At 45.8% G+C, this 23534-nt stretch overlaps 2 protein-coding genes across 5 annotated transcripts; both read right to left on the bottom strand.

Moving 5' to 3' along the window:
* Window positions 1-2935: 2935 nt before the first annotated feature.
* LOC115561557 (DCN1-like protein 5) lies at window positions 2936-9502 on the bottom strand. 4 transcript variants are annotated; one of them, XM_030381694.1, is made up of 8 exons: window positions 9402-9502; window positions 7911-8019; window positions 6258-6426; window positions 5463-5554; window positions 5238-5346; window positions 4777-4881; window positions 3626-3728; window positions 2936-3225 (listed from the first exon to the last, which is right to left on the bottom strand). In XM_030381694.1, exons 2-8 carry the CDS (start codon window positions 8003-8005, stop codon window positions 3167-3169), a joined length of 732 nt encoding a protein of 243 aa, XP_030237554.1. In that variant the 5' UTR covers window positions 8006-8019; window positions 9402-9502; the 3' UTR covers window positions 2936-3166. The 4 variants fall into 4 exon arrangements, with proteins under 4 accessions (XP_030237554.1, XP_030237553.1, XP_030237555.1 ...); XM_030381693.1 differs by having other exon boundaries at window positions 9298-9455; XM_030381695.1 differs by lacking the exon at window positions 9402-9502 and adding an exon at window positions 9084-9225.
* Window positions 9503-11168: 1666 nt separating this feature from the next.
* Window positions 11169-23351, bottom strand: LOC115561383 (cullin-5). The gene is made up of 19 exons (XM_030381418.1): window positions 23251-23351; window positions 22197-22306; window positions 21356-21455; window positions 20955-21131; window positions 20241-20382; window positions 19877-20022; window positions 19461-19541; window positions 18812-18905; window positions 18085-18215; window positions 17748-17855; window positions 17414-17478; window positions 17147-17279; window positions 16753-16884; window positions 16412-16535; window positions 15749-15924; window positions 15204-15365; window positions 14680-14798; window positions 14311-14434; window positions 11169-13685 (listed from the first exon to the last, which is right to left on the bottom strand). The coding sequence occupies exons 1-19, from the start codon at window positions 23272-23274 to the stop codon at window positions 13491-13493; spliced, it is 2343 nt and encodes a 780-aa protein (XP_030237278.1). The 5' UTR covers window positions 23275-23351; the 3' UTR covers window positions 11169-13490.
* Window positions 23352-23534: the final 183 nt, after the last annotated feature.

Here is a 23534-nt window from a genome sequence, read left to right as displayed (position 1 = left end):
ACAACAGTCCTGACCGACAAATGGCACCAGGAAGCTCGACCAAGCCAGGCTTCAGACAGGATCCGGTCCAGTTGAGATCCAGGACGGATCCGGTCCAGTCGAGATCCAGGGAGGACCCGGCTGGCTCTGGGCAGGCAGGTGTTACAAACAGTGTGTTTGCTGGGGCGATGGTGGCGTCGGTGCTGCTGACCTTCGTGGTGGGCTTCAGCGCCGGAGTCCTGAGCCAGCCCCAAGTCCTCAGGTGGGTCAGAACATCTCTTCTAAAACGTACACGTTACACAGCTCAAGTAGAAAACAATGACAACAATGGTGATGTGGCTGTGTAAGAGGTAATGCCGAGTTATTTGTGGGTACGGTTAAATCTGCTACACACCCACAGAATAACAAACATTTACATTTTACATTTAGCAGACGCTTTTATCAAAGAAAACTTAATTAGTATCTTAATAAAATAAACACTCCTACACAGTATATAGTGCACGTTCACGTGTTCACATATCCAAAGCAGAGACCATTGTTACTGTTGCCACTGCAGACTCTTTGGCCACAACCCTAAACTCATACGACCGGACCCGACAGAGCAGAACAACCAAACGCTTTCCCTTCAGGTGTCTGCGGGTCGTCTCCGGTAAGATCCAATCACTACGGCGAGGACCACCCACCGGGCGTGGCTGCCAGGTGACCATGACAACCCTGGAGGTCCCAGACAACAGCGGTGTTTTCTACGATGACAGCGACTCAGCCCGTGGCGAGACCACCCTGGACTCCACTCGCTCCTCCAGCCCACCGTGGCCCCCCAAGCCCCAGAGAAGCTTCCGGCACAAGAACGGGGAGCAGCCGTGGGCCGCCGCACCCCTGGAGGGGCGGGGTCTAGCCCAGGAGGAGGTGCAGAGGACGAGAGCCACGGAGGGGGAGAAGGAGGTGGAGGAGAGGATGAAGGAGAGGAAAGAGGGGGAGCCAGAGGAGGGATGTGTGGAGGCGAGGAGAGAGAGCAGGGGAAAGGAGAAGGAGTTGGAGGAAAGGAGAGAGAGCAGGGACGAGAAGAAAGAGATGGAGGAGAGGAGAGACAGCAGGAAGGAGGAGAAAGAGATGGAGGAGAGGAGAGACAGCAGGAAGGAGGATAAAGAGATGGAGGAGAGGAGAGACAGCAGGAAGGAGGAGAAAGAGATGGAGGAGAAGAGAGACAGCAGGAAGGAGGAGAAAGAGATGGAGGTGAGGCGAGAGAGCAGAGAGAAGGGGAACAGAGAGGGGGAGAAAGATGAGAAGGAGGTGGAGGAGCGGCTGAAGGAGAGGAGCAGAGTGGGGGAGACAGATGAGGTGGGGCAGCTGATAGAGGAGAGGAGCGATAGGAGGGCAGAGGAGGAGAACACAGAGGGAGAGCCAGGGGAGATAGTGGAGAGGAGAGGCATCAGGGAGGGGGAGGCAGGGGTAACTTGGGAGGAGAGCAGGGCAAGTGGAGAACGGTCTCCAACGGTAACCATAACCGAGGGCAGCAGCGAAGCAGGAGGAAGAGGAGGGACAGGGAGGAAGAGCAAAGGCATGGCAGAGGGGGAGGAGGTGGTGGTGGAGGGGCAGATGGAGACCGCCAGCACTGGAGAGGAGCGCCAGAAGGAGGGAGGGGGCGAGGAGCACGGCGACGTTTCCTCAGAAGACGACAACAGCGACTCGTCCTCAGACGAACAGGACGAGGAAAAGCGGGAAAAGGGAAAGGAAGGGAGGGAACAAGTGAACGAAAACGACCAAGGAGCCGAGGGCACAGCCAAGTCGGGCGTCGCCCGGGGCCGGAGGAGCCGCGTGATTCGTCTGTACCAGTATGACGACGAGGGCCAGAGGTACAGCCACCTGCCTAGCCCCGCCTCCATCGAGTTAGACCCCGCCCCGAGGCTCAAACAGCGCTCGCTGTCACTGACGCGTCTCAGCTCCATCATGGCCGCCGCTACGGCCGGCCCCCTGACCCTCCCCAGTGGGGGGCCGGGGTTGGAGGAGCGATGTCCCAGCCCCCCCTTCTCCCCGGCTCCTTTCTTCAACATGGATTTATAAAACCAGAGCTGCTTTTGACTTCAGTGACAGGCCGAGGTCAGGCATCGTCAGCCCCGCTGACTGATGGCCGTCCACACCGGTCTAGTACAGCACATCTTGTTTAAGTTGACCAATGTTTAATTATGCATTATGGAGAGAATGCGCCTTCACAGGAAAATACGATTGAGCACCTTGATGCCAATTGCTTATTAAAAACGAGCATGGCAAGAATTAAGACGTTTATGCTGGAGCTTTCTTGAAACGGACCAGACAGAACGGCCACATAGCCCAACTAGCAAGATTGATCCACAGCCATTAGTCACACTAAACCCACTCCGTCACAGATTGATATTTCATTCATATTTGGGCATTTAATACTGGAAGCATCTTGGTGTTCTCCTGGATGTTGGGGAGAACCTTTGGGACATGTGGTTCAGACCTACTGAAAAGTCCCCGCTCCCCTACAGAGGACTACTCATACACATCACAATCTACCCCGCCGTCAATACATCAAAGGCCCCATCATATAACACAATGAGCAATTAATATAATAAGATAATACAATAATGATGGTACAATTTAACACAATTCAGCTTTTTTTATTCTTCTTCTGAAAACTATAAACAAATTAAGACTCAAAAAAGGGAATAAACCTAGAATTATACAGAACGGATCAATTCCACAACCGATTTTACAATACTCATTATAAACCGTGGTTACAGATGAAATATGAACCCCCCCCCCCCCCCCCCCCCAACCCTCTACGTACCAACCCCCGCCCCATTATTATTTTTCCGATCTTTTTTAAATTAACACTGTATAAAGTCTCTCATGAGATTAACGGCTCAAACGGCTGCTTGGAGAGTGAACAGGGCCATTGAGTGATCTGTGGAGTGCGTGAGTGTTTGCATGTATGGTGTGTGCGTGTGTGTGTGTGTGTGTACATGCATGTGCTTGTAACCTATAAGCATGAGTGTTTATGTAGTTCATCGGATGAGTCTGTAGTCCAGAGTACAGCTGAGAACCCTCAACCTTTCTTGTTGGTTTTTCTGTTTCCGTTTTGTGATGAGCGAGTGAGTGAGCGAACCGGTGAGTGTCCCCCCCCCCCCCCAGTCTTCCACAGGGTTGGTTTGGTTGAGTTCCACCGCTATGAGGCTATCGGCCGAGACTTCTGCCATTCCACAAACTCGTCTAGCAGCACGGGCCCTACAGACAGACGCAGACAGAGAGACGGACAGAAGGAACAGAGACAGATTACATCTCAATACAAGTTACTAAATACAAGCAGAGGGACACACCTCCACAGCTTCTCATGGCTCGAGCGAGACTACGTCTCCACACAGGGAATCCTTGGGAAGAGCCAAGCGCCCTTCCACTTCTCAACAAGAGACCGAGGGCTCCTTCAGTGAGGCTTATGGACCACCTGCCTCATTGTGACTTTTAATTTGTAGCGTTAGAATAAAAAAAAAAAAAAGCACTCGAAATTATCCTAGAGCATAGCTGTAGGGTTTCAATAGAGCTCATGTGGGTTCAGTCTAACGGAATCAGACTGGGGGCCCCCCCTGGGAGCCGGGCCCCCGGGGGGGCCGACAGAAAGGCCACTCACACGCTCCGTCTTCATCGTAGTTGCTGAGGTCTGTGCTGATGGTACGGCTGAACTCCAGGACGTTGTACCACTGGTCCTTGTTCATCCCTTTGTACTTGGACTGCTGCAGGGCAGAGTCCAGGGCAAGGGGGGGGTTAGAGGTCAGGTCACAGTTGGTTTTGCAGATTATTCTTTTTTTTTTTTAAAGGAGGGCGGGTTACTATTTACCTTTATTGATAACCATAAATAATTATTAATATTTTTTTCTATTGCAAGATATTCAGCCACAACTTGTATCCAAAGAGAACTAATGTGTACATAGATAGACATGAATGAGCAGGTCGGGGTTATTATTCATGTGTACATTAGATACACATGAATGAGCAGAAAGGGTTCGACCATGTTGTCACCGACAGAAAAAGCAAATCAAATTTTTGTATATATTTACTACTTTTTATCAGACACAAAAAAAATTGACTGCTTAGTGTTACAGACAGTTAAATTAAATTATTTGGTTTATGGCCAATTAAAAAAAAGGAATCATTTAGTTTGCTTGCCTGCCTCTCAGATACAAGCATTTAAGACATCACTTTGGATTCAGAACTTCTGACATTTAATAGACTAATTAGTCGATTTGATTAAACTTCGATCCTGCCCCAGAGCTGGGTGTGAAAGGTCAAAGGTGACGCTGTAAACAATCATACTGCGTTGACAGCGATACTCAAAAGCAGCGTGCTCAGTAATCCTGCTCTGCTGCACTCCCTACAACCCCAGGCTAAACTCGTCTGTGGCACTCATAACCTACTACACTCTCCACTATACGACAAACACGATAGAGCCAGCGTGTGATAACCTGTCGAGGATTGCGATTAGGATCCTGCTGGCCGGGATCCGGCTTTTCAAGACCCTTTTTTTGTTGTGAGAGTTGGGAGTTAACGTAGCGCTAGACGTCAGAAACATGTTCATGCCCATTTCAGAACCACCTGATGTTGCAACGTCACCACTAGGAAGCCGCATCAGCTGACAGCCAGATTCCTGACGTATAAATAGGTCCTTCACGTGAGGGAAGACCGTGGGCCTTTGGAAGCGCCCATTGGCTTAGTGGTCACATGAGCAATGGTAGAACGGGGTCAAGTGCGTACATGCTGAGTACATCGGAATAGGCGTGGTACCTCCAGGAACTTGTGAAAAAGGGGGAAGAGAGGCCACGTTCTCCCTAGCAGCAGGTCCAGCATGGACATGGCTGTGTCCAGGTCCAGACTTCTCTGGTCTTTATCCTGGGGGGGGGGGGGGGGAGACAGAGGGAGGGAGAATGGAGACGAGCCATCAAGATGCAGCAGCAGTGAAGGGCCGGCAGGAACAATTTTTGCATCAGCATTATTCCAAGTACTGTACTGTAACATGATGTCGTCTGAGTGACCGATTTGAATTAAAACAATGGTAGAAACCAATGAATGACAATCATTCAAGAATATCGGTCATTTCTTTTACCTAGTTACGAAATGTGGTTTCATTCCACTCATATTCCTCCTCACTATTTTAAAAGTATTTAAAAACACCCCGTACAGTATGGTGGCGTTATCTTTTAAATCCCATCCCAGAGTCCTAACTCGGGTCCACCAGACCTACTCACCCTGGCGAAGTCAAAGGCATATCTGTAGATGTTTTTAAAGAGCGCTGCGTCGTTCAGGCCAGAGCGGAGGTCCTCCATCTTGCTCTGTAACCGCTCTGTGCTGTCACACCTGGGGAGCGGGGGGGGGATCATGGCAGAGGTTTAGGGACCCGTCTGCAGGTATGGGCGTGGAGCCTTACAGCCGGCGGTCAAATGACGCGGGGAGGATGGGAGAGGAGTACTTACTTTAATAAGGACATTCCTTCGAGCCACTCTTCTTTAGTAAAAAAACCCATATTAACAGCCCGTAATCGCCAGGCTAGGACCAACATGACAACCTAGTGAAGGGGAGGTGAGAAGAAATGGTCCACATTGTTGGCTGTGGCTTCCTTTTTTGCATCATCAATCAAGGGAAAGTACAGAGAAAAATTAAATAACGAAACAATATTGGTCCACATTGTTGGCTGTGGCTCTTTCTTTTTGCATCATCAATCAAGGGAAAGTACAGAGCAAAATAAAATAACGAAACAATATTGGTCCACATTGTTGGCTGTGGCTTTCTTTTTGCATCATCAATCAAGGGAAAGTACAGAGCAAAATAAAATAACAAGACAATATTGGTCCACATTGTTGGTGGTGGCTTTTTTTTTTGCATCATCAATGTTGCGTTCAAGCCTAGACCCACTGTTTCTTCTACCCGTATGTAGTCAAACAAATTAAGCTACACAGCATCATCCAAAACCATATTGCCAGCGACCCGCGTAGGACTCCAGAAGGCCAGACAGCGTAGCAGCTACTGTGCTCGGCTGAAAGCCCAAAAAGGTACTGGGTTTGATACCCAATGTTCACACAGCCTGCCTTAAGGCACCATAGAGCGAAGCTGCTGCCTGCTCATTAATAAGGGGGTCCCGTTTCTATGAGGGAAACAGGCCTTTGACTCTTCCCCCTTTGGATGAGTCAGAGGACACAGGCCTTTGACTCATCCCATTTGGCTGAGACGAGGACAGGGGGGGCGAAAACGGCTGCTCACGCGAGACTCACATTCTCCGGTTCCACCCCGATGTCTTCACAGAACTTCTCCATTCCATCTGGGCCCAGGACGTGGTCTGGACCGGCATACACCTGGAACCAGGCCATGCACTTCTTAGTGGAGAAGGTCTTCTCTGGACCCAGCACATGCTCCCCATGGAGCGGGGTTCTTGTCGTGAAGCTGGAGGGACACGGGAAATCATCATCATCATCATCATCATCATCATCATCATCATCATCATCCACTTTAAAGACCACCAATAAAGGTCAGCCTTTACCGTCTAAATAGAAACTACATAAGCATCGTGCTTTCAATCGCGTTTGCTTTCCAAAAAAATATTCCTGTAAGTTTCCAAATAACTGACTACCTTGTCAATACAATATAATTGTAGAGCGCTAGCGCAATAAAGATGGAAATGGGTATAAATCGAAGGTTTCAGGAGAATGCACTAAATTGACCACGTCCTCAAGAAGTGAAAATGTTGTATCACATATTATCAGTGGAAAATTGAATGTGCTATTTCTTATATATCTGTGCATCACAAGCGCAAACTGTAGACAATTTTTATACATTGATGGTCCAAGGTCACACAAAAAGCAGAAAGGCTGGCTCTGAAGTTGTCCTGTAGTCTATAGTGTAGATCACTGCGAGGGCTATGATTGGATGAGAAGCCTGGGCGGAGCTTATAGTAAAAACTGAAGGCTGTAGAGTAGAACGAGCTGTCAATCAAGCACACACACAACCCTACATACTTTCTCTCAAGACTACGGAAACCGGTCGATGGAACTATACTTTTAGTTTCACATGGTTTGCAATCACAGGAGGTAAAAGCATTGACCAGATTTAACCTTTATAACTTATTTAGTATCGTATACTACACTATAGTAGAGCTGAATACTGGACTGTGATGGCTACTGTTGAAATAAATACACTCTTGGGAGTATTTTGGGATGGACAACATATGCCAATGCTGGTGTGATTTTCCATTATATAATATTATGGGAAAAAAAATCAAATACATTTGTGTGCTGCATTGTCTTGTAAAAATAAGCGAAGGGCTCCAGGTTCAAGCACACACACACCCCCACCCCCACACCCACACACTCTGAAGGGCTCCTGTTGCTTTCTACCATTTGCAAGTCACTCTATCCCAAGCAACAGGCTGCCCCGGCGCAGCCAGCCAAGTGCCGCAGACTGAGAGAGACACAAGCAGAGCAAGAAGAATGCTCCTACAGTAACAGTATTCAACAAGCTCCCTTCTGAACCCACTGACTTCTACCATCACTGAGGATGCTTTTAAACTATACTTCACCACTGCTGCCCCTAAATCATTATTTGGCCATTTCTTTATCTGTAGTTTGCACTCTTCCTTTTGTTGTTTTGATCATTTGGAGCCCTATTGGGAAATTTGGAAATTGTTTGTCCCGTTTATAGCTACTGTCAGAAGTATAATGAATGCACCTCAACCATTTCAAATCCAAATGCCAATGAAGAGGTCAGAGTTCTGAATCCACACAAACAAAATGTTCCCTTGCAGAGGAATAAAGCAGGTCAGAGTCTTATCTCGTCATTGGCTGATGCAGAGGAATAAAGCAGGTCCAATTCTTATCTCGTCATTGGCTGATGCACCGAAGGTGCGGAACGAGGATGTATGAAATGTTCACCTTGTGATTTTACACTTTCTGATCCGTTGGTCCTCCGCACCAGGGAACTTCCTCTTCTTCTTCACCGGCATCGCCATGTTGTCCTTGGGCTTCATGAGCCGAGACGGTGCTGGCAGAAACACAACAATGAAGAGCCGGTGAAATGAATACACCTCAGCAGATACACATCTAGACGTCAATCGGAAAAAACCTTAATGAGCGTACCTGTATTTATCTAGTTTCCCACATCCCATTCAAATCTGAGGGATTCGGGAATGAAACTGAACGGAGGACAATGATAACATGCTCACTAATGAACCACCCGAATAGTGACAGCATTTCACACCAAGGCGTGTTCCGAGAATAAACTTAATTCAATATTTATCAAGATAAAAGCGCTTTGAACGCGCTTTGAACTTGAAGTCAAGCACAAGTCAACACCAAACACAGCCAGAGTTTTGAAGACAGCCTTCAAAACTCTGATAATCTGAAACTGCAACCACCATCCACTATTTACTCTGGTGCCAGTCACCAACAGATTCCAGGTGACCTTACACTTGTCAGTGTTCAGATCTCTTCATGGTTCATGAAGTGATCTTAACCATAATAAAGGTCTATGTAACACGATTCGGCAGAACATGGACACCTTAAACGCAACACAGGAAAAATATATACAAGCGAATACATGTTAATAGGTCATGTTTAGCTAAAAAAAGGGAAAGCGTAGCTAGCCATACGGTATTAACCCTCCCCCCACAAACGTAAATAAGCAAGAAAATGAAGCAAGAGCTTTACAATCCTAATGTGAATAGCACGTCAACATAACCATGTTCATCAGTACATCCAAATGTCAGTCTAATGCGCCACTGTGTACAACTGCGTCATTAGTTTACCAGCACTCCCCCCACCCCGGGTCAGTCGCTTATCCAAGTATCCCCCCTCACCCCACTACCAGGACAGGCCACAGGACATCAAGACCAGGACCTCAACTTCACAACGTGACATAAGACAGAATCATCCATAGAGCAAAGGTTAAATCACAAATCCAATGTCTACCATCCTACTACAACCTGGGAGCTTAAACCTGGTTGCTAATGGGTTTAATAACGCTAGCTTCTCGTTTTGGTTAAATCTATGGTTGAAGGCAGCTCTGATACCAGTCCAAGTGTATGACCCACCCGATTATTTTATTACGTTTTCGATGTGGTGTATCGATCTTGTCTAAATAATCATTTCAGTGCAGCAGAGGTGAATGTTCTTTTGTTTGCTGGATAGCGCAGCGCCAAGGTGGACCCTCCGACCGTAACGCCGCTAGTGTTGACATAGCAGCGGGCTAAGCTACCGCCCTAATGTCAGCTTAAACGTCCACTTGACATGCCGATGTGACGTTAACAGGGATAAGACTCACTTAGAACGATCCAACGGTAAATCCGGTAAAACCACGACCTACTCATATAAAGAAATGACTATACATTTTACTTTTTTTTATTAGAAATGCCGCTGTTCACTCACTGTTTGCTGCGCGTCCACACACCGGGCTCTCGCTGCTTCCGGAGCGACTGGGGCACTCTATGTTGCCGTCGATTTAAAGGGGTGTTCTTATCAGTATGTTTGCATTGACTAAAATTATATGCTTTCTGATGTAGTACACCGATAAGATAGTTACAGTTATAATTACAATACTATACAACTATGAGCTATTTGCGTTTGGGTAAAGAATACATAATAAAATAATATTAAGATATACAGATTAAGTCTACCTCTCAAGATGGCCAAATGGAATATACGGCTCATTAAAGAAACAACCACATATTTTTGTGGTCAGTAGAAATCCAACAATGATGATCTAATGTTTAAGAAAACATCTATCATATCCAACCACATTGATTTAAAATCACAATCTGAGGAAACAGATCTCCTATTACGTTAGCTCTCACGTAAGAAGCTTTTGGTAGTTGCATTTGTCTTTGTGGGCTTGCGGGGAGGAGATGTTGTGCTATTGTAAGTTTATATATAGTTTGTAAAAAAAATAGAAAATAGACATCAACCTCTTTTTTATTTGCCTCCCACTACTAGAGCTCTTAATAAAAGGCTTTAACTTGCCTGATCAGTTATTAAAAGTTTTGATTGCTTCAAAATGTTGTGCATTCAACCAGAGTCCATCAGAATGGTCAAGTCCACACAAACAAAAGTGCAAAAAAGGAGTTTGTAAACAAAATAATAGGACACCCTCTTTACAATTCATTTTTATTTTTCCAGGAAATAAATTATTGAACTTTCAAATCATTCAAAGCAACCCAACGCCTGTGTTGATAGATCTATTTTCTCCAGGTCTCCTTATCAGTCAAGGCTGCCGAATGTCCGCGCGTTTCTTAGTAACCAATAGTACCAGTAGAGCATTACTGCGTGGAATTCAGATCACAAGGTACACAGAGCAGGCCCCAGTGTACTACTTACGAGTTGATGTTCTTCTGAATACATGTCCAACCTTTAGGCTAGAAAGTTGGTAAGGTGTTCATACAACATTCAGATGAGCATCCAGCATTGATTCCGTGACCTCTGGGGAACAAGAAAGACACATGAAGCAATGCACAACTGTAAATAATGCTGCTTGTATTTCTGACAAACAAAGCAAATACAACTCTATATTGTACAGAGGGGGGTAGATGGGGTTTCCTTGTCCTTGAGACAATGAACATAAAATAAGAATATGTTATCAAGTAAATAATTTGTGTTATCAGGTTTAAATCAGTTTGTCTTTGTTAAAACCGTTCTACTTGAACTACCTGCACCAGGTAGAAGTTGAACGCATCAGCGGATATTTGACATATCCGTAAGATTTAGAGAAAGCACTTGCAGCCACAAATATGACCATACTGTACACTGAGAAGTTTGCTGTAAAAGCAAACTTTTTTTGCTGGGCTAGAGAATTCTGCCTTCTTTCATAGAACAAATAATCAACTGGATTATTTCTGTTAATATGGAAATGGAGCCATCTTTACTGATTAAGATGTAGGACACAATCTACCAATTTCAGCATTCAGCATTGAGAGTTTGACCAATCTGCTTTTTGGCATGTTTCACTATGTATATATAACTGAGTCATCTGTTCTTGTCCTAAAGATAAAGGAAAATGGGAAAAAAAAAGGAAATGGGAAAGTCTGAATACTGCACATTCTTACAATCTTGTAACTTAAAGCAACGGAAAAGGAAGATATGCATTTCCTATGAGAAAGCTAAAAAACAATAATTCAGTGTTCACGTAAAACAGAACAGAAATAGAATCCCATCATGGCCATTTCCTTTAATTCACCAAAACAGTAGCATCATTCATAAGTCATTTGAAGGAAAGTGTCAATTCTCACAAGCACGAAGAACCCCAACTTACACACATAAAGATCAAAAGAGGACCGTTTGAATGCATAAATACAAAATAAATACAGGGAGAAAACCCACTGGTTCGCTGTGCTCCTCTTAGTTCACCCCGCCCGCTGTTGTGCTCTGGAGGTCTCAAACTTCTACCTTGAACAAAACATCTGATGGAAGACGGAGAGGTCTGCCTCTACAGAGAACCTGGTCCTCTCTCAGGATTGGACCTTTCAACTGGTTATAATAAACGTAAGTGCCTCATCCCCAAAACGCTAATCCCAATCCATTATGGATATGGACATGTTGGCGGGATTTGAATTTGTATCTATTCAACAAGTGCACCAAATCTTTCTTTGTGACAATCCATTTGTACATGATATGTGCTTTTGCTCAAGAGAAAAAAACAAAAATGTATTTGCAGGAGCACCGAACATAATGAGTGATTCTTGAAATCCTAAATCACACCTTCTCTCCCCCCCCACTCGGTCATGACATATTTCACACACGTATTGTGAACACACACACACTCCAGAAGGATTCCAAACTCAACCCACCAACAGCTACCGAGCAGGGAGTCACAGCATCGTCCCTCAGCCTTCCCCACATCACCGTCAAGTGCTTTGTTAAAGACCTGGCACTAAATGGCTTTATAGTTCTGCCTACAGATACTGTGGTTGGAACAAGGAGTCGTGCCATTTTCAACACATCTTCTCATTTTGTTAACCCCCCCCAGCAAACACAACACAAAGCATCCATTACCTCAAAGTATTTTCTGATGATATGATTTTTTGAGTACATACACATAGATTTGTTGACAATGAGACCCCTTTTTTTTTCAGTGTGAAAGTTCATTAATTGGAGGGTTTGGCTGAGGAGGGCGGGAGCGCGGGCAAACACACACACACACACACACACACACTTCATAGTATAATCTTCAGAGCCCATTAATCACCATAATTGTCGAAACACACAAAAAAAGTAAACACAAGTCAATGATTGATGCTTTAAAAATATGACTGTGCATTTCGCCTATACTGGGACTTGGTTAAACGTTTTTTTACTAGTGTTTGTGAAACAAAAAAATATGGTTTATTGAGAAGTATGAGTTAACATGTTGATCATATTGTGGGACTGCTCTTTCAACTCACTACGTTCATTAACCAACGGACACATCGCCCCCTCCTGGCCATCTCAATAACTGCAAGTTAGTGATAGCCCATTTCACCAGCATTAGAACACGAGACTCTTATGTTTAGCTCCCTGTCAAAATCAGGCTGAGCATGGATACTGATAAAGAAAGAAAAGTGTTTTGGATGTGACTGCTAACAGACCCTCCATAAATGCAAACATATCACAGAGCAGCATGCTGTTGAACACACACACACACACACACGTTTAAAAGGCCAACAACTCTCCCTGTGCAGACTCTTGCACGCACGCGCACACACACACACACACACACACACACACACACACACACACACACACACACACACACACACACACACACACACACACACACACACACACACATTTGGCAAAATACTCCAAGTATTGTATACTATTGTACTGTCTCTTCCTGTTTCGTTGGCAGCTCCACTCGAGTCCATTTGCGCTCCCAATCAATAAGAAAAAGAGAGGAGGGAAGCAAAATGGCAGCTGCCAAACAGCCACAGCTGGCAAAGGTGACATCAAGTGAAAAGAAAACGGATCGATATCAGCTAGTTCACCTTCCCCTCACCGACGCCCAAATCAAAAACCCTCCCCAAGCAAAAGTAAGGCAGGAAGTCTTCAGTTTCATTGTGTCACTAATTGCTTCTTCTGTACTGCTGGCAGACGGTCGCTATGGACACCAGAGGGCGGTGCGGTCAAACTGCCCTTCTGGCAGCTCCAATGCATTCAGCCCCTCTCTCTCTCTCTCTCTCTCTTCTTTCTCCCTCTCAGGCACGCACACAAAAATAAACACTTCTCTTATTCCTCCCCCCAAATTCCCTGAACAGAGTATCTCTCCTCTAGCCAGCAACACCACTTCATCCAGCAGAAACCTGCTCTTTCTCCTCCTCCTCAAGTGAAAGCTTGTGTCACCCAGGCTCCTCCTCCTTCCCAGACTGTCTGTAAAGCGTGGGGTCACAAGGTCAGGTGGTGGAGCGGAGAGAGAGAACAGATCTCTCTCTCTCTCTCCCTCCCTCTCTCCCTCCCTTTCTCTCTCTCTCTCCCTCCCTCGGGGCGTGTCTAGGCCATGTACATGAAGGTGTTGATGTCCGTCTCGTCCCGCTTGATGTACTTGTGCTCGATGAGCCACTCGATCTGCTCCTTGATCATCTTCTTCTGGGGCAGGAACATGTTCTTCAGGATCTCCACCAGCTCCGTCTGCAGCTGGGCGTTGCTCAGCCTCTTCCTCATCTTCATGATCTGGATGATGGCCTCCTGGGGGGGAGAGAGAGGTCCAGATGAAAGGAGAGAGGAGATGACGGAGGGACGCAGGGGGGGGGGGGTAGGAGAGAGGGATTTGGATGAAAGCAGAAAGGATGGAAGGGGTGGGGAGGAATGAGGAACAGTATGAAGGATTTTGATGAAAGGAGAGATAAAAGGGAGGGGTTTAGAAGAAAGGGGAGATAGTAGGAAGGGGTTTAGAAGAATGGAGAGGAGACGAGAGGGAAAGCAGGAGTAGGTAATTAATAATTGCCATAAAGCAGGCAAGATGGTGAGGAGCGAGCGAGAGAGAGAGGTGGCTGGTGGAGTAAGAATAGTGTGATCTTCAGCATCTTTTCTGTCTTTTTATCTTCGCTGATGATGAACTAAAGAATGCGTAATACAGGAAGCCCTGCTCCGTCTCCCTCTCTCCCTTGCCAGGTCTCTCTTTTCTCACACTTGCAATGAAATAAACAGTGTCAGCGTCTTTGAGGACACTGTGCTTCTTGTGCAAGAATGTATTGCAGCAGCGTACCTGTGTTCTGAGCTGTTCTTCCTCAAAGAACAAGCTGCAGTAGCGTACCTGTGTTCAGAGTATTCTGAGCGGTTCTTCCTCAAAGAACATACTGCAGTACCGTACCTGTGTTCGGAGTATTCTGAGTTGAACTATGCCCTCGTTCTCCTCCTCTCTCATTCGCTCCGTGGTCAACTGCAGCCGGCCAATCAGATTGATCTTCCCCCTCTTCTGGACTTTAGAGTTTTTGCTGAAGAAGGAGAAAAAAACGACAACAGGAAAATAGGATGAATATAAATACATTTTGATTCTATTTATTTGTATTTATTTATTTATTTATTTATTAGGGAAACTCATTCTGGTTGGAGAAAATTATTTGTGTACACCTTCCCAGTAGTTCATAGCATCAAGAGGGACAGACATACAGACAGACAGACAGACAGACAGACAGACAGACAGACAGACAGACAGACAGACAGACAGTGTGTTGCCTACATGAGGGAGAAGTCCTGGTTGACGTAGAACAGAGTGCTGTCGGTGAAGTCTTTGGGCGAGTTGACGGACGGCGCGTAGGACAGCACCTGTCTCTTCAGCTTGGGGAACGCCACCAGCGACTGCACACCACAACACACGCACCCCTTCGCTTTAACCGCTGGCATCACACAACGTGGGAAACTCATGTACCCCGTCAACACAAAGTCAAGACGGGACCAACGTTTCAGTGTTTTCTTTTTTAACCACACCATGCGTCTCTTTGAATACATTTCATGACTGTTGGGTTGACAATTTATTTTAGAAGCATTTTAAAATAATGCTTCTAAAATGAAGCTGCCCGATGCCGAGCGCCGACGCGCGCTCTGGGTCAGCACACACACACACACACACCCACGCCCACACCCACACCCCCACGCCCACACACACACACACACTGCATTCTTCAATGAACAAAGTGAGTGAGTGAGTGAGCGTGGGCCTGTGTGCGTGGTTGCATGCGTGCGTCTGTGTGTGTGTGTGCTGACCCAGAGGGTGCGTCGGAGCTCGGCGTCCGGCAGCTCGGTGGCCAGCTTGAGGTTCTCGAAGCTGATTCGCTCCCTGGGCCGCTGGTTCCAGGCGAACAACACGGCGAGCTGGAAGGTGGTCACCTCCAGGTCGTACTGGCCCACCTCGTTCTTAAAGGTGATCTGGGGAGGAGGAGGAGGAAGAGGAGGAGTTAACCATGAGATGGAGAGGGGGGGGAAAGGAGGAAGGAGTTATTAGAGGTGGAAAGGAGGAGAGGAGGAAGGAGGAAAGTTAATGGTGGCGGTAGGAGGAGAAGACTGAAGTGGGAAGGGAGGAGGAGTAGAGAAAAGGAGGAGACGAGAGGAGAGGAGTATACAGTAGGGGTAAGAGGAGTAGGGAGAAATAGAGGAGAAGAGGGAAGGATTCAGGACGAGAGCAGAGAGTTGAGATAATGAAAGGAGAGGATAGGAGGAGGATCCAGGAGGGACATGAGGAGGAGTGGGGAAACGAGCAGGAAAGCAGAGAAGAGAGGAGTGGACGGAGGAGCCAACGAAGGTGGACCCACGATGCCGTTGGACATGAGGTGGTGCCAGTGGAGCTTCCTGCCGCTGTGGTTCTTCTTGTAGAAGTCCTCCACCTCCGGGATCAGGTCCTCGAGCTCGGTGGGCAGCGACACAAACACCTTCTCGCTGCTCCGGGACCACGCCCCCGCGTTCAGGATCTTGATGTTCACGCTGTCGGCTGCAGGAAGGCGAGGACACAACGCAGCCTTTAAAGTCCCACTCCGGCACAACGGCGTGTTCCTATGCTTTTGGTTGATAGCAATAATATGACTGGGCGGCCTTGACACAGAATCAAGGTTCGATTGGTGGATTGATTTTTTTATTCCAAACCAAAAGAGGAAACTAAAGCAGAATATAGGTTGATGTGTTTCTGAGTATTATATTTAACAATTATCCGCCGAAGGCAAAGTGAATAGTGGGGGCTATTCCCCACTATTCACGGAGCCCGAGGTTAATGATTGTTTTAATATATACTACACATGAGCACTCCAAAAATAAACAAGATTTTTTTTTTTATTAGCTGTTTATTGTCTTTATTAGCGTGACTGTAGCCTGTAGCATATACTAAAGTGTTATATAGTATTTTGGTTTGGCTTCCATGTTAATATGAAAATAGGAGTGAGTGAGAGTGAATGTTAGTGTGAATGCGAGTGCGAGTGTCCTACCTGGCAGGGCCAGCCGGTTGTGTTTGTGCATCTCTTTGAAGACCTGGTTGAGGTCTTCGGACACCTTGATGTCCTGGAACATCCTAGCCAGCTTGTTCACGTAGTCCGCTGGCATGCCCACTTCCTGTCAGCACACAGGAGGTGGAGAAGAAGGGGGAGAAGACAAGACAGACCAGGTAAGAGGAGGGTTCATGGTGATCATTAATGTGAATCTTGGAGTTATTGGATTTGATCTAAGACACAACAATGATTGAGTGGAAACAAGGGAAAGAGTTGCTGAATTTGGGTTTTTAAGCTCTGCAAAACAACATGGGGATATTAAATAGAAGTGTGTGACCGACCCTGAGCCACTCCACCATGTTCTCCTCTATCTCGCTGTCGGCTGAGATGTCTAGGATAAGTCGTCTGGTCAGGTGGGCCTTGTGGTAGCGCATGAACACATCCTTGTTCTGCACATACTTCAATACCAGCAGCTAGGAGAGAGATGCACCGAGACACAGAGAGAGAAAGGGACGGACAGAAATACAAAAGTTCCAGTTTTTTTAAAGAAAAAACTAAATTGCCATGTTGTAAGAGTTTGTGATTTGTCATTGTAATTAATGTACATGTGTGTGCGTGCGTCTGTGTGGAGGGGTGTGTGTGTGTGTGTGTGTGTGTGTGTGTGTGTGTGTGTGTGTGTGTGTGTGTGTGTGTGTGTGTGTGTGTGTGTGTGTGTGTGTGTGTGTGTGTACCCACCACTTCCTTGAGTTTGAGCTCTATCTCCTCAGAGCTGAGCTTCTTGCTCAAAGGGGTCTTCCTCAATAGCATGTCACAGTAGTTGGCCAGCAGCTCTGGACACTTGGACTCTGGCTGGCTTTTTAGGCCCACACTGGAGACATTAGAATATACTACATTACAATACAGTCCTTGAACTTACATAAAAGTACATTATAATGCACTTAAATCACTTATACCACACTTGTATACTAAATACCCGATAGAAAACAAACAGAAAATCCTCACCCTTTCTGTTTCAGAGGCAGCTCCAGTTTAAATATCGTTGCATCATTCACCACAGTCTTGTACGCCTACAAAAAGGAACACCATTATAGTGATGTCAAGTACACTGATAGAAGGACATTTCAAACTGCCACCACAACTCTTAACCCTGAGACAGCAGTTTGGTTGTAGGCTTGTAGCAACCGCTGTTTGATCAAGGACAGCGCTGTTAGGGTAGATTGATACATTTTCTAACCCTAAACCAAAAACGACCTCCTGACAAATAACTGGAGCATTGTCCCCAAAGCAGGCCTTTATCTGAGGGCTGTGTGACGGTAGAGATGCGTGTTGCTCTGACCTTGTCTCTGGCGGTGAGGAAGCGCGGGTCGTCCTGGAACGCCTCCTTCACTAGTTTACTGAAGCGGTTGAACAGAGTCAACAGCTGCTCCACATACTTCTCAGAGTCCTGCACACACCGATAAATAGGTTTAACAGACACACACACACACACACACACACATGTGCATGCACCTCAAATACCCCTCAGGAATGATCACAGCAGCCATCTGAACATAGATTAATGCTCACCTATATGTATTACTTTATATAGTGTGTGTGTGTGTGTGTGTGTGTGTGTGTGTGTGTGTGTGTGTGTGTGTGTGTGTGTGTGTGTGTGTGTGTGTGTGTGTACATACAGTAGTGATAGTCTCAGCAGCAGCCACCATGTCTGCCAGCCCAGCATTTAGGATGTGATCTTCCAAGTCTTTCAGCATTGGCTCGATTCCACTAGGAACCTTGTCCATGAGGGAAAACATCAGGTGCAGCTCTGCAACGCAAGGGGGAAGACAATTGCCGTAACATCCACAGCATGGAGCTCACACCGGAAGGGCAGTTGCTTGAATAAAGTTTCATAAGGAAACTGATGCGTAGAATTCTAGATTTGCCTCAATAAGATGTATCCATAACGGGTTAATAAACATTTATTCTATCGATTTAACTTTCAGACAAGTCCATCAACCAATTTCAAAGCCAAAGTCAAAGTCCACTTTATTGTCAATTCCAAATTTCGAAAATTAGTTTATCTCCGATCCACGGTGCAATAAGAAGAAAACGATAAAATAAGGTCAAATAAAATAATACTTGAATAATTATGAAAGTTATGTTGCTTGCATATGTCGATAGAATAGTAAAGTAGTTACGGTAAATAGTTACATTCTAATGAGCATTGGTTTATTTCCAATAGTGGAAAAGACTATTCAAATCCAGGATGTGTTTTTCTTGAATACGTTGTTTTAAGTGTGTCGACACTTGAGTGTATTCTACAGTATGATCGGGTGCTTAGCTCAATTATTTCAAGCTTCAACGCATCTCCTCCAAGTGTTAAATGAAGTGTTTCATGGTGTCACCCGAGGGGGAACTCACTGTCCGTCTCGTTGCGCTTGATCATCCCCGGACATTCTGCCAGGATCGTCTCTTTGAACGAGGTCACCAGTGCGTTTACACAACATTCCATAAGCTAGAACGACACAAACAAACAAACAAACAGAGATACACACCACCGCAGTTACGCAAAGTCATAAAAATGCAGATTTGACCAACAGCAATTCCATCTTCAATCAAACCACAATGAAATAAACAACAATTATGTTCCTCGAGAACTCTGCTCCTAACCTAACTTCTATATTGTAGTGCTGCCAATGTCTCTTGACTGATTGCCGGCGTAACAGTTCTCTGAGCGAGATCGCTCTCATTGGCTCAAACTGGTGAATTCAGCGCACTTGCTGTCCAAAAAAGGACAGCAAGAGCAATAAGAGAACAAGCAGGTAAACGACCAGAAGACCAACGTGAAGGACAGCGTCGTAAACAAAGTTTGAGGGTGTCACTCAAGAGAGAGACTTAAAAAACGCTCTTAATAAAGAGAGAGGGAGAGTGTTACTTGCATAAAAACAGTGTCACTCAAAAAAAGGACAGAGATTGAGAAGGAGGTGTCGGGATACAGTCAGTAAAAAGGGAGGGTTGTCAGAACTCAAGAAACAGCCGGTGGCTGTTCAGACGACCTGCGGCCACTCACTGCTTGTACAGAGTTACATTCACGCCGCGTCTCCAGGTAGCGCAGCGCTCGCTTCTCTTCCTCTCTCAGTTTGGTATCTGCCTGCAGGGAGGACACCGCATGCACGCACGCACACACACGCACACGCACACACACACACACACACACACACGCACGCACGCACGCGCACACACACACACACACACACACGCACACACGCACGCACACACGCACGCACGCACGCACGCGCACACGCACGCACCACACACACGCACCACACACCACACACACCTCTTAACAATTGAAGTGACACAAAACATAACAACTCTACTAGATTAAATGTGAATGCTAGTTTGTTATTGCATGCAACCCATGTAATAATGCATTCGGTTTCTAGGGTAGGGTAAAATGATGATGGCTTGTAACATATCACGTACATATTTCATGTAGTTCTGGACGCCGTTCTGCTGCAGGTAGGACGGGGCTTGGGTTCTGTAGAATCTCTCTGTAGAGTCCAGGTAGGCCTTCTCAAAGTTATCCCTGTAAATCTGCAGCTTGTCCTCTGGGTTGGAGCACAGGTTAACTGGGGGGGGGGGGGGGGGGGGGGAGAGAGGAAGAGAAAGAGAAAGAGAAAGAGATTCATCACATGCGGTTCAACACATTTCATCAAGTCGGGGCAATGCAAGTACTAAGGACTTGAACAAAGAATGCAATCGTCTGTTTATGTGGAAAGGTGCAGGTATACATTCATTCATTCATATATATATATATAAATATGCTACTCTGTATATGTCCTCTAACCATAGGACTCTCGTACTCCGATGACCAGCTGGGAGTCGAAGGCCTCGCCCAGGCGCTCAGCGTGGACTAGCTTCATGGCGCTGTCCTGCAGGCGGCTCTTGATGTTGGAGAAGATGGACTCGTTCCACGTGTCCAGCATCAGCTGGGGGGGGAAAGAGAAAGAAACAGAGATAATGAGAGGGACAGAGATAATGAGCTCCTTGGTTTTATAAAACATTAGGAAGAACAAAATGGGAATGGATTCTGTAGTGTCTTCTTCTGTTTCTTGAGTTTTGACAACCCTCCCTTTTTACTGACTGTATCCTGACACCTCCTTCTCAATCTCTGTCCTTCTTTTGAGTGACACTGTTTTCATGCAAGTAACACTCTCCCTCTCTCTTTATTAAGAGTGTTTTTTAAGTCTCTCTCTTGAGTGACACCCTCAAACTTTGTTTACGACGCTGTCCTTCACGTTGGTCTTCTGGTCGTTTACCTGCTTGTTCTCTTACCGCTCTTGCTGTCCTTTTTTGCTCCACCCTCATGTGTCTCTCCCTCACTCTCCACCTTTTCTTCATCTCTCCCACCTTGCCTACGATGTCATACTCCTCCTTGATCTTGTTTCTGCTCTCCTTGTTCTCTGCTGTCTCTTGAACCCTTTCCTTAAGTGTCTCCCCCTCTCTCCCCCTCCCTCCCTCCCTCTCTCTCTCTCTCTCTCTCCCCCTCTCTCTCTCTCACCTTGCGTACGATGCTGTCCTCCACGTTGGTCTTCTTGTTGCTGCCCTGCTTGCCCATCAGGGTGATCTCCAGCTGGCAGAAGGGCTTGGGCAGGATGTCGCACTGTGTGAAGAACTTCCTCCACTCGGCGATGTAGGCCTTCAGCAGCGCTGTGTCGTCCTGGTGACTCAGCACCCGCTGCCGTGGTAACAAACATATTACACCAATTAAATCTGATTAGGTGCTAGTTTAATTGGTTTCCAGTTTTGAATGTATGACCTGTAATATCTGCATGACATTATGGTGGAGAAGAAGGGTATTACAACAACGTAAAATTATCGAACATTGATCAAACGTGATCACACTATCACATTTTCAATTTTCTATTTTTTAAGTACATAGCACATTGCATTAAGCCTTACAGCCTGGGCTTGTTTGATGAAGTCTAGGATGTCTTCTTTAAGGGCCTGGTGAATCTTGGCAGGTCCTTTGTCGTCCCATAGACACACTGCATGGACATCTCTGCATGGAAGACACATCAACACAGTCAATGGTACAAATCTCACACCGCACAGACACACCAATCAGGCTTAATACAATTGGGATTTGACACAGACGTAAGTGTGCTTCTATTGCGTTTTAGCATCATCGTAAAACAGACAGTGTGTTAATAGTTGTCTATTATCACCCTCCTCCACAGTAAAAACATTCAAAACCATGTGGGAATAATTCTCTATGGGCGTCAGTAGAGTTTACATATTGGCACAAGATCACTCATTTATCTTCCTGTTTCCTACAACTACTGTTAAGAGCTGGTTCTGAGTCAAAGCCATCTGCTGTTAGGTAAGACGTATGAGTGTCTGAGCCCTGATTTTTCTTTTCACGTGTCAGTGATACCTGATGATTTTAATGTGTACCTGAGCTACTGGACTGTTTGAATCATCCATGACCTTCCAGAGGCCAGCCCGAAGAACAAAACTATTTAACAGAATCAAAGCACAAAATCTGTGTTTCGAAATAAAACTTGAAAAAAATAGAGAATAAATGTTTCTGTCTTATTTACCTACATTTACTTTTTTTTTGTTGGTTTACATGATTCTGACAAAACCATGCCTAAACTGCAAGGCGTTATGGTCAAGAGAGAGAGAGAAAAAGAGAAAGAGTAGGAGACAGAGAGAGAGAGAGAGAGAGAGAGAGAGAGAGAGAGAGAGAGAGAGAGAGTAAGAAAAGGGGGTGGACAAGGTAGACAGGAGAATCTCTTACGAGAACAAGTCAAACCACTGCTGCTTTGTGACTGGCTCTTGTCTGAGCAGCTTGAGAACGATGGGCCGCATCAAGTCCCACTTGTCCTCAAACTGTAGGGACCCCTTGTTCTAGAAACACACAGGGGTTGGAGGACAGAGAGAGACAGAGACAGAAAGAGATATAGAAACACAAAACACACACACACACACACACACACACACACACACACACACACACACACACACACACACATGGGTAAGGGAGACCGACAAAACGGTGAATGAGCAACAGGGAGCCAAGTTATGAGATAGGACAAAAGGATTGGTAGCATGAGAGCCGGTAAAGACATAGGGTTGACCGATAGAAGGGAGATGGACCAGGAGACAGAAGTGGTGGGATGAAAAGGTAGAGAACTAGTAAAGAGAGGATAATAACCATTTTTCATTTCACAATAGCAGATAGAGAGATAGAGAAAGAGAGAGCGAACGATAATACACAATCAGACTGCTGCGTGTTCAAATTACATCAAAATCACGGGTATTCTTTTCACGGGTAACTGATAAGCCGTAACTATGTGATTTGTGCGAGAGTACCCATTATAAAGCAACTGGAAGCCTCTGCTAGAACTGTCAAGGAGGGGGCGGGCCAGCTGTCATGGCTAGGACCGCGGCTAACATGCCAACTACCTGATCAAATATTGCACTGGCGATATCCCTATACATTTGAACACCTCAATTAGGAAAAAAAAACAGATTTTTCTGCTTGTCTTAGATCTTGGTCATGGGTTAACGGGGATCGTTCAGGAGTTAAAAATACACTATACCACAGAGTGGTTTTGACGAGCCGGTGTTCCGTTAGCTAGCCAGTACACGGCCCAGGCACTCCATCTAGCATTAGCTTGAACACCTTAAAGCTAGTTACATTTGATTCCACCTCACATCTTATGAACAATGAAAAGCATAGGCAATGTAAAGTGGATCCTTTTGGCGGGCCTGCCGCCGATATCTGTGCCCCAAATTAGATTAGAACGATGCGTCAAAATAAGAAATGTGATACATAGAAGAGCTCATACCTTTAACAAATTAGACGTCGCCATGTTTCTTCAACTTATCGCCTCGCGTGATCTCGCGAGAACGGCCCTACAGCTGTGAACTGTCTTGAGAGAACGCCACGGTACCCACCCCATCAGATTGACAGAACTAATAACAACTTTTTAGATTAGCACATATTTCATGAATTGACCACCGTTGCAGGTTGTATTTCAAGTACGATACATAAAAACTGTTCTGGTAAGTCTAAAAGTTGCATAAGGAATTCAGTATTATGTTGCGATGCTATGAGTGACCTATAATGCAA

This window comes from Gadus morhua, chromosome 16 (assembly GCF_902167405.1).
Source record: "Gadus morhua chromosome 16, gadMor3.0, whole genome shotgun sequence".
NCBI classification, from domain to species: Eukaryota; Metazoa; Chordata; class Actinopteri; order Gadiformes; family Gadidae; genus Gadus; species Gadus morhua.
The sequence above is the reverse complement of the archived record's forward strand: the minus strand, read 5'-3'. Positions and strand labels throughout refer to the sequence as shown.

Bases quoted from the DNA above. Each gene is read 5' to 3' on its own strand.
- LOC115561383 (XM_030381418.1), bottom strand. From the start codon at position 23,274: ATGGCGACGTCTAATTTGTTAAAG. The intron at 21,456-22,196 runs GTAAGAGATTCT...TCTTCCATGCAG, and splicing joins CAGTGGTTTGACTTGTTCTC to AGATGTCCATGCAGTGTGTC. The intron at 20,383-20,954 runs GTGAGAGAGAGA...TTCCCCCCCCAG, and splicing joins AGGACAGCATCGTACGCAAG to CTGATGCTGGACACGTGGAA.
- LOC115561557 (XM_030381693.1), bottom strand. From the start codon at position 9,343: ATGAGTAGGTCGTGGTTTTACCGGATTTACCGTTGGATCGTTCTAA. The intron at 5,555-6,257 runs GTGAGTCTCGCG...CCCCTTCACTAG, and splicing joins TCGGGGTGGAACCGGAGAAT to GTTGTCATGTTGGTCCTAGC. The intron at 3,226-3,625 runs GTGAGTGGCCTT...GTCTGTCTGTAG, and splicing joins CTACGATGAAGACGGAGCGT to GGCCCGTGCTGCTAGACGAG.